Raw genomic sequence first — 11527 nt, 5'->3', positions numbered from 1 at the left:
ATTATATTGTTGTGTTTCATTTAATTAGAAGGGGTTTTGTGGAGATTTAGTATTTTCATAGTTGAAAGCATGAGTCGATTGAAGCTAGATCACCAAGGAAAACTTAGAAGAACTGGACGTCCGTTTCGTCCTATTGTGGGACTTCTCAGCAGTGCGTATACACGACCTCGCCTAGCGAACGAAACGGCCGTCCATTGCTTCCAGGTTTTCCTTGGTGGTCTAGCTTCAATTGACTCAAGCTTTCAACTATTTCATTTAATTGTTTTAAAACTTATGATGAAGGTAAACATCTTACAATTAGTTTCCTACTGATAATTTACTTTGTTAAATAAGATATAATGATTCATATTTTCCATTATATCAAACATTAAGATGCCAAACGATAATAAAACTATTAATCAAGCAGTAATCCTTCGAGATGAAAGATGGCCATCAACTGTTCAAAGTTCAGTAACACGAATTCAATCAGCTTCACCACCTATTGATGGAAATTTTATCTTATCATTTAAAGGAGTACCTACTTCACGTGAGTAAAATTATTCTGTTATAACTTGTGACTTGTCGATATCACGTGCTAAAGTCACCAATAAAATTTCTGATTACAATGTCTGTTGTCTATTATCCTAGACTTGACCAATTATCACAGTTAACCTTCAGCTTGCGCATGCTGACCATCTATTGGTTTACTTCCTTTGCTTCCTTTATTTCTTTACTCCGAGCCCGAAAACTAGTCAACAGTCAACTTTTACTACATTATATACAAACACACTGGATCAAATTACACCATAAAATGGAAAATCACATTTATTGAAGGACAAACCAAAAGTGGCTGTCAATAGAACATTGTGTGAAAAGTCGATAGGCAGTAAATAAGGAATATCAATCAGTTTAATAATCGTCAATGGACTAAACTAAAGCTTACGATAAACGGAATATATATAAGCTTAGAAATCCAGTCATTTAATAATTATACAATAAGGATATATATAATAAACAATACTGAGTGAATTTAAACTTCCCCTCATCTCACAAGCAAGTGGCTATCAGGACTCAGTAGCTGAGTGAATAACGAGATGGAGTTTGAAGTGAAAGGTACTGGGTCCGAGTCCTAGAGTGAAAATCAAATCTGAGATGCAGGTACATCCAGCTGGAGAGTCTCAAATAGGACGAAACGCTCGTCAAACTGGATTCCACTTCTAGCCACTATCCATCTTTGCTTATAATGCTTGTGAACTAAGACTATATCGAGGCAATACGCACAGTATGCACATATGCCAATTAGAGACTGACCAATTGCAGTCCTAAACATGAATGGAAAGATTCAAACAAACGATACTAAGTGAATTGAATCCACAGATTAGTTAGTCAGCATCAGTTGTGATACATCATGTTAACCTTAATATTGTGCTGACTATTATTCACTTGACAAAAGTTTCAATTGTAAGTCAATGTAATCTAATGAAATATTGATAACAGAGTAATTTCTAGATCCACACATGCGTATAAGTAACTGAACACTTATTAGATGGTTTTAAAGTTATTTATAAAATATAATTGTAATACAAGTTTTCAATTAGGAATTGGTAACAACATTGTCTAAACAACAACCTTTTATTCCATTTCATGGTAACTTTGTAAAGTCTAACTAGCTAACAGAGATTTACTGTCATGTAAAGATATGAAATAACTGTACAAACTATCCGAAAATAACAAAAATGAAATCGGATGTTACGTTCAAAATATGTTTCATAAATAATTAGATCTCTGTGAAACATTGAAGATATAACTCACTATAAGAAAACTGTACGTACTGTACTTTAACCGGTGTTTCTTATGGGATGAGACCGCCATGTTCACAGCTTCACAATCCAATGCATTACCATTCAGCTGACCGAGTTGCGACTGGTATACTGCAAGATTTAAATATTTAAAACTGATTACACGCTGGATATTGATTAATATCTTATCTGTCTAGTCCCCTTACACACTTTGGTGACGGGTCTCGAGCAAAATGAAACATACGTTTAGGTTTTTATATCAACTACCTCCTACTAACTAATATCAAAACATAGTCCACATAATGTTGATTAATTTAGACTACCGGCCACAGAATTCGATTAACACTAGGCACTAGAACCTTAACTTAATCCTTACCAATATTTATAGCTCAAATAAAACAAAAAATGCTTGAATGAATGCTTATTTCCAACAACATTCATACACAACTTGATGAACTGGTAAATTTAAACAAAGTCAGAACAACATGTTGTATGGAATAAAATGAATTCATCATTGTATTTCAAGACTTTTTCATCTCGGCTACAAATAGCATAAGTTTACAAGGTGTAATATATAGTCAGGAATAAAATTTTGATATACCTTAGTTAGTGAAGTTGAAATGGATACTTAAAATGAAACTGAAAACATTAATGAAAATGATAGGATACAAAATATCTGATTAAGCATAATTATGACTGACGCGTGTTTACATATTGAAAAGGTAGTGATGCAGAGCAGGGACGGTGAGATTATAGTTAATAATAATAATATTAATAATAAGGGGATTGAATGATCTATCGAGATAACTAGAATATTGTTATTCCTTTTTGTCCAAACTCGTGTCTTGATCTTAGATCAATGAATTGGCCTTTAAGTATTTTGGCAGTACTATGTTCACTGAGGTAAATTGTTTGATTGTAAAGCTTTGATTGTCATTCTGAACAACATCTTCAGCTCTTACTATATGTAGAAGTGGATTCTTTTTTTCAGTTAATCCACAATTATCATATCAGCTCATTCGGATGGTCTTGTTCGTATTTTGTTTTTTTTTGTTAGTTGTCTTCTGACTTCATGATTAATATATGTCAATATGGTTTGTTGATTACTAGTTCATTTGACTGCCATGTTTCTAGAAATTCTCTGCTATTCTTTGAAGTTTTCCTGACTAGAATTTCAACATTTCTTCAATCAGATTCACATTCATAGTTGTTTAAATTCATTGACATCACTCATTCATAAAATGTTTATATATAATTGAAACCATGAGTCAATTGAAGGCAGACCATCATGGAAAACCTGGAAGCACTGGATGGCCGTTTTGTCCTATTATGGGACTCCTCAGCAGTGCGCATCCACGATCCCGACTCACGAAACGGCCGTCCAGTGCTTCGAGGTTTTCCATGGTGGTCTAGCTTCAAGTGACTCATGATTTCAAATATATATAAAAATTAATAAAAATCTGCACAAACAACCCATTCATAAAATGCTTGATTCAAATGACCAACATCATACACAATAAGAAGAATATTGATGTTCATCAAAAAGATAGAACCATAATGTATATGATGTTGTTCGTTATTCAGTTCAACTACTCACCTAATCAAAATCCTTATTTATGACATAATTTCCTGTTATGTATTTTATATTTGATATCATAAATAAAAAAAAATATATTCTATTTCATTTTATAGGTATATCAGCTAAATATATGGAACCGAGTGTCATTGAAAGATTGTTAAATTTACATCCATTAATGGGTACTGTACGTGTTAATAGATATGGATGGTGTAGAAATTTTCAATATAATTTTTGGCTTGAAAGTTTACCTGGTGATCAACCTGAAATCTCGGTAAGAAATCAGAAAAAAATTGTTATATGTTTTAATCAGTATGAAGTATTATTATTATTGTTATGTAATGAGTAAGTATATGAGTTTATTTTCATAGTTGAAATCATGTGTCAATTGAAGCTAGACCACCATGGAAAACCTAGAGGCACTAGACGGCCGTTTCGTTCTATTGTGGGACCCCTCAGGATCGTGGATGCGCACTGCTGAGGAGTCTCACAACAGGTCGAAACGGCCATCCAGTGCTTCCAGGTTTTCTATGGTGGTCTAGCTTCAATTGACTCATGATTTCAACTATCAAAGTACTGAAATCTCCACAAAACCCCCTCTGATTATATGAGTTTATTTTGATAATATATGATTGTTATATCCTAGTGAAAATTGTATTATAGGTAACTTCGGAGAGCTATTAATGGGCTAATATTATACATATATACTTGTATAACTATTAAATAACTAGATTATATATTTGTATCTCTCTTATTATAAGCTTTATTTTGACCTACAGACTATTATGATACGATTTACCATTCTTAATTTATGCCTAGTTTATTAATTACAGTCTCTCACAATCACAGCCACTTTTTGGCTTAATCCTTTACAATTTTTTATTTTTTATTTTATGCTGTGATGTGGTCCGGTTTGTTTATATATAAGCCAAATATATCTGAAATGAATGATTTTTATAGTGGAAGCTGATATTGACGTTCTGGTTTCAAAAGGCCAGGGCTAGGTAGGAAAAGGTCCAATAAAGACGCTAGACTGCCTATACTGGTCAATACTCCATGGAAAACTTGAAGTACCTTTAATATATTTCATCAATCAATAGCATTGACTAATTCTAGGAATTAACATTTCACTTAATTGAATTCTATAATCATTAAATGGGTAACCTTTTTCTAGAAGTTTCCAGAGTGTTGTATTAGTTTGTAGACTTATATAGTTGAATCTAAACTCAAAATAAAAAGAAAGTATCATTTGAATAACTGTCTTTTCATTTTGTTTAGAAGTATAGACTTTCTTAGAGTCACGACAGTTTGAAAGTCAACTTTGAACTGAACACAATAAGCATTTGATTCCCGAACTTAACATCCTTTTAAAATCAAATTTTACTGAGTTTGAAAAATATAACAAAAAGCTAATCAAAAATTTAGTAGACACTGTGTTATTTACTGGATTCTTATTTGTTTATATAGGTAATAAATGAAACAAGACTAATTGGTGATTCACCGCAGATTACTATACAAAAGTCTGCTATTGGAGAATTAGTTATGTGTCCGATATCAGGGGACATGGCAGCAACAAAACACTCTGTTCCACAGGTTAGTATCTAAGTGTTACACGCTACATAGATATCGTAGTTTTGTATGATTTTTGATGGCTACTTTTTCGGTAACAGATTCCATCTGTTATATTTTTCAGTGATAGGGTTTGGAAAGGGGGATAATTTCTTGCTTCATTTCCGATATTACAACTTATAGACTTAGTCAGAATACATTTTCCTAAATTAACACTCAGTCAGGACGTAGTTTGACGGTATTTTGAAAAGAGATTGGTCATCACTCACTGATTAATTTTATTTTCCTTTCGTTTGTCTTAAAACAATATTGTATTTCTGTATGATTTAATAGTGTAATTGTTAAATCTTAAAATAGAACAGGACCTTACTTTGTATTTGGGAACGTCTGATCGGACTGTTACCATGGTAATAGTTGTATGGTATAGTCCGATTATTGATCAGTTCGTTCTATAACTGCATGAACAATGACCTATTTCACTAATAATTCAATGGCTAGCGAGATTATAACGTTTATGGGCCCTAAAGCGACCTCTGACCCACTGTTCAATCAAAAGACATGACTAGAAAGTAGACAAAACCTTTGTTGTGTTGTCGTGTCAATTCATATAACAGTATAGAGCGATTTATTGATCACATCCAAATATAAATAGGAAATTATGGAAAAGCAATAAAGTGATAAATTTGTAGTTAATTAATGATAACTTGAGAATGGTAAAACATGCAACAATAATATATGTGCCAAACGAAAGGATATACTTAAGAAAATATAACGATACAACTATTCAAAGGTTGAATAATTATACAGTAAGAATATGAGTAACTATTCTCCCCGAGTTTTCCCTAAATTCGTCCAGTTGTAGCAACAACTGACTAAAATCCAAGATCCTGCCTTGGATTTCTACTGAACAAATTTCGAAAAAACTAAACCACTGACCACTTGATTAAATAAGTATTTAGAATTAAAATGGTCATTTATATACAAAGTATTCGTTAAAATTCTTTTAACTATGAGTTATTTGTCTGAACTGAAATGAAGCTCAATTGGTAGGAAAATGCATGAACAGTGGAATTAGAGAAGATGAACGGATATTTACAAAAGGAACAGTGAAGATCGAGATAATTGATTGTTATGTTGCAAATTCACTGTTTACAGTATGGTTATCAGAATTTAGTGAGATAGTCTGTAATTTGTGTCTAAATACATTCGATTGTCCCCGCTCGTGTTCTGTTCACTACAGAACTACTTAGAAAAGTGTATTAATTGTCATATATATATATATATATATACTACAGTTTACAAAATGTATATTTGGATGATTATGAAAAATTTCCTCGTTTAACACTTAATCTTGACTCTTTGGAATAAAAATTTGGAATATCCAGCGAGTACTTTCAAATGGATTAGTTCATGAACACCACCTGTATGCTATTTATATTTTCGACTTTCCATATGTAAATCTCTTAGTGAAATTTAAATATGCTTAATTATAAGTTAGATTCCCTTCCTGTCTTCCAAATTATTCATAAGCATTTTGATGTTATACGAAAAGTGGAAAATTCTCAAACGTTTAACGGAATTTGTTTACCAAACCGAGATCAATAACTGTAACAATACATTCTATATTAAGGAATAATGTAAAATTATTTTGTTTTTGTAGGTTAGATTATACGTTGATAATTTCTCGGCTTACTGTGAATCGTCATGTGATCATCAATTTATTGATTTATTAAGCCCTGTTGTAACCAATTCAATAGTACAAATAAGTAAGTAAAAGTTTATTCCCTCAGTTTTTTTTATCGATTGTATAGAATATTCTATTTTCATTTTATGCGTATACATTTAAAGTTAATGAATAGATCATTTTGCATAATATATCTCTTCTTATGACATCTTTACTAACAAATCAGTTTCTTCCAGCCTGAGGGATTTCAGATAGACTATGATGGTAATATTTTTGATTGAGATCATGAATCGATCAATGTTAGACCACCATTACAAACCTGGAAGCATTGAACGAAGGTTTCGCTTGATTATGGGACTCCTTCATGGTCCATGGTCTAAGATTGATCGATTCATAATCCCAATCAAAAGCTCAACAATCTCCACAACCCTATAATGATAAATGACTCAAAATCTATCGATTGTCAATAATTTACATCACAGATGATCGAACAATAATGATTTTTTAAACTAGTTATCATAGATACATCGAGTTACCACATAAATGATATAAATAGAGAATGACTAATATATTTTATTAAAATATTTGTTTTAACTTATTAAGAAGATCAGAAGGAATTTTGTGGATATTTCAGCATTTTCTCAATTGAAATCATGAGTCAATTGAAGCTAGACCACCATGGAAAACCTGAAAGCACTGGATGGTCGTTTCGTCCTATTGTGGAACTCCTCAGCAGTGCTCATCCACAATCCCTCACTCGCGAGCTTCGAACCCAGGACCTACCAGTCCGTTGGATGCCGGCTCAATGGTCTATCAGTTAAGCGCTCTGGTGCGAGACTGGTAGATCCTGGGTTGGAATCTCGTGAGGCGAGGTCGTGGATGCGCACTGTTGAGGAGTCCCATAATAGGACGAAGTGGTCATCCAGTGCTTCCAGGTTTTTGATGGTGGTCTAGCTTCAATGATCCATGATTTCCACCATGAAAAGATTATAAAAAAGAGTTATAAGTCATCATGCAAAGATAACCAATATTTTGAAATGAAATAATGGAAAATACTTTTGACTAAAGAGTGTCTGTCAGTATAGGTTCGTGGATATTGTTGAATTTCATTGAAATCATAAACTGATATAAGTTAAACCGCAATCGAAAACCCGGAAGCACTGAACGGCGATTTTTCTCGATTGTGGAACTCCATTGTGCACATCTTTGATCCTGAACGCAGGAATCGAACTCAGGACCCTAGATCTTAAGTGCGAACGCTTAGCTAGTTAACTAAAATGATCTACAGTTCTGACTTATTGAAAACGCAGATTGAGTTACAATATGTGTTATATCCATGGTGTATTAAGTTATAAACTAATATTACAATGGATAACATGCCGTCACATAAAACAGGTATCAGATACTAGAGCATAAAGTCTACAAAGTTTACCCTTTTAAGGACAACTGTATATTCTCGGTAGTTCAGTATAGTTATTCATTCATCTTATTATCTAATTTTGTTTCAGTTAACAATAATCTGACATTGATTTTAAATGGAACCGATTTTATTGCCAATTCACCAAATTCTTATGAATTATTCCTTATGTTCAATGATGAAATTGTATTAAAAGAACAACCCTTTTTAACTACTACAACAAATTTATACTTTTTTAATCAAAATGTTAATGTTATTCCATCTGGATTACTGATTGGTCGATTACGTTTAATTGATAAAGGATTTCTAAATGATCCAATAAATATTCAATTAGGTAATGAAAGTAGTGAAATTAAAGATATTGTACAGACTGGATTGTTTGATGATGGTAAGTCCTAATCAATATTTTTATATGGATACTTCTCTTTAACATCGTGAAGGGTACAAGAATAAAGAATTGTTTTGAATAGCATGAAGTCATTTAATTTTCAGAAGGGGTTTTGTGGAAATTTAATATTTTCATAGTTGAAAGCATGAGTCAAGTGAATCTAAACCACCATGGAAAACCTGAAAGCACTGCTTCAAGGCCGTCTCGTTCTATTGTGGGACTCCTCAGCAGTGAGCATCCACGATCCCGTCTCGTGAGATTCGAACCCAGGACCTATCAGTCTCGCGCGCGAACGCTTAACCACTAGACCACTGAGCTGGCCGGCATCCAACGGTGTTATTGTCTAACTTCAACCAATCCACGAAATTGAGCAACCATTGACCAATGTCATCAGTGAGTTGATATCTCTCAACAGACCTGGTTGAACTCCACTGGTTACTGCATCTCACTAGAACTCAAGGAAATACCTCATGGAGCCGGTCACTAGTCAGCATATGATCATTATCAGAAGGGGTTTTGTGGGGATTTTAGTAATTTTATATAGTTGAAATCATGAACGAAGAGATTTTAAATTCAACCAAAGATTAGTCATATATAGATTAATAGAGTCCTATTATTTAAAAGAACAAAAATTTCCCTTTTTGTAAGTTCAAGAGACTGTAGCTATTCATGACATGAACTATAATCAAAATAATACATACTCTTGATACTAAAGATCATATTATTTCAGATTTATTCCTTCATTTCCATTGTTTTCTACCTGTTGAAATCATTCAGCTAAGATCGTAGTTTAGAACTTTTATAATTTCGAATATTATTAGGTAATAATATTATATATCATCTAATAGTATAAATGGTAGATATTTCTGTAAAGTTAATTTTACTTGAACTTCACTTATTTTCTAGAACAAACGTCTCAAGTCAGTCATGTTAACTAGACTCGTTGGTATTTCATAAGAAATAATCTAACGACAAATAACTTAAGGTCAAGCGATAATACTCCTGTAAGAACTCATAGTTAGTTGGATTCTAAAATATTAGTAAATAAGAAAAGATTTAGCTAAGTTTGAAATACTCATAATATATTGTGTAATTGGGGGTTATCTACAGGGAGGCTTGTCTGACCTAGGTTATTTTTTTGTTATTTGGCATTAGTTAGTAAGATGTACCTGTAGTCTTAAAAGAACTTTTACATCTTATCGACTACCTATAACCATCCAAGAATTCAACTTAGTATACGCATCATCAAGTCCACCTACAAGTGTCTTTTATTTCTGTATCTATTAGGTAAAGAATATATAAGAATAACTGGATCACGCTTTCTTCCAAATCATTCATTAGTATCATTTGATGATATACCATGTAAAATAATAAATATGACAACAATTGAAATATACTGTTTATTGCCTATAACTGTAAGTTGTAATTCATTTTGTACTAATTGTTTGAATCGAATTTAAATGGATTAAAATTCCCCCTATTATATAAGCTAATTGCTATCTAGATATAGTAACCAAGTAGATAATGTGATGACGTTTGAAGCGAACGGCATTTAGTTCGAGTCTCGGAGTGAACATTTACTCTGAGATTCAGGTACACTCAGCTAACAAGTCACAAGTGGGACGAAAAATGCTTCCTGGATTTCAATGCTATCTAGCAACCCTTTGTGCTTGCAAGTTGTAATGCCCAATCTGTCAAATTTTATGATTTCAGTTAGCTTTTGTAAGGAAATACCTCGGAGTTGTATACAGTGATCCTAAGTCTCGAATTAAAGGTGTTTCGCAACATTAATTTTCAATGGAACAGATGGAACGTAGCTAGTAGTGAAATTCAGGACAAGCATTTTGATCTATTTGGAACTCATCGGCAAGATAATATTTACATTCCATAGTTGATGTTCACCCCGAAATCCGAACTCACTACATTTAAGACTGCAAACGCCCAACGCGTTATATACTTAGCTATTTTGTCCAAAAGTCCATTAACTTGTGCAGTAGGTACGAATTTTATTTTAACTTCTGATGGTTTGGATGATCGTATTGTTGAAATTCTATCCAATGAAAACTTATATCATAAGAACGACATCTAGAAAATTCCAATTTAATATTCACATGCATATTTATATGCATATACTGTGATCCAGACCGATTATGTAGTCACTAGTTCACTAATATCCACCCATTCTTCGTTACTCCGATTCGATTAGTTAAGTTCCATTTTAATGATTTATTCTCATTGGATAGTTCTGGTAGGAGGTTTATAAACACTCATCTCAGTTCGCTCATCTAATTGGAATAAATAATTTTCAAACTAACCAACATCCATTAATAATTAAGACAAGTAATGGTATTTCACTTCTACGTTAGTTAGCTAACTGTTCCATAATGATAATGTGAACTATCAATGATATATAAGGTTCAAAACATGTTGAGGCTGAACTCTAGTCCTAACACGTTCAACAGTTAATTCTGTGTAGAGCGAGGATCAATGTCATTTGATATGGAATGTCAACAAAATTCGAAATGTGAATTGTATACACCAGTATGAAATTTAAATCAAGCATTTGGCAAATATATTCCATGCTTATTATCGAAATAAAAGTAAAAATGATGAAATTAATCACATGGACCCACTCACTGATTGTCAGTAACAAGAAAGTGTATCGTAATGTTACTTCAAATGAATTGGAGACATAGACATCGTTTACATATCCAAATAGTTCATTTGGTCCATCAAGCTTCATAGTCTTACTCTACTCAAAAGCAACATTTGAATGTGTTTTTACATGCGATTATGACGAACATAAATTTTACAACCATTATCAACTAACATTGAAAGATATATTGTCATGTGATTAAAATATTGAAATCGTGAAAACTCTAACTTGGTGTAATTTTATTGATTAGTAACACTGAGTTTTTCGGGATCTAGAGATATATTCACGAGTATTATGAAGTTGTGAATGACATACTGACAATCATTACTACATCTAGATGAAGACGATTGTCAGAAATGATACTGGCAAATAAATACTTCAATTTTTTTAAAGTAGTGACTTATATTATCATCAATCATGTGGATACCAGATTAGGAGTTTTCAGTTATATGTAGTTAT

The 11527-nt window shown here is 32.5% G+C and overlaps 1 protein-coding gene across 1 annotated transcript in view; it reads left to right on the top strand.

Annotated features, from left to right (window-relative positions):
• Positions 1–372: 372 nt before the first annotated feature.
• Smp_057790 (putative fibrocystin l) overlaps positions 373–11527 on the top strand; it is a gene marked incomplete at both ends in the record, with an annotated part of 60418 nt that continues 49263 nt past the window's right edge. The window contains 5 exons of the mRNA XM_018799937.1: positions 373–526; positions 3480–3628; positions 6584–6689; positions 8116–8412; positions 9700–9827. Coding sequence (XP_018653800.1) covers positions 373–526; positions 3480–3628; positions 6584–6689; positions 8116–8412; positions 9700–9827 — 834 coding nt within the window. The remainder of the gene's footprint in view (positions 527–3479; positions 3629–6583; positions 6690–8115; positions 8413–9699; positions 9828–11527) is intronic.

The sequence above is a fragment of the Schistosoma mansoni genome, chromosome W (genome assembly GCF_000237925.1).
Source record: "Schistosoma mansoni strain Puerto Rico chromosome W, complete genome".
NCBI classification, from domain to species: domain Eukaryota; kingdom Metazoa; phylum Platyhelminthes; class Trematoda; order Strigeidida; family Schistosomatidae; genus Schistosoma; species Schistosoma mansoni.
The sequence above is the reverse complement of the archived record's forward strand: the minus strand, read 5'-3'. Positions and strand labels throughout refer to the sequence as shown.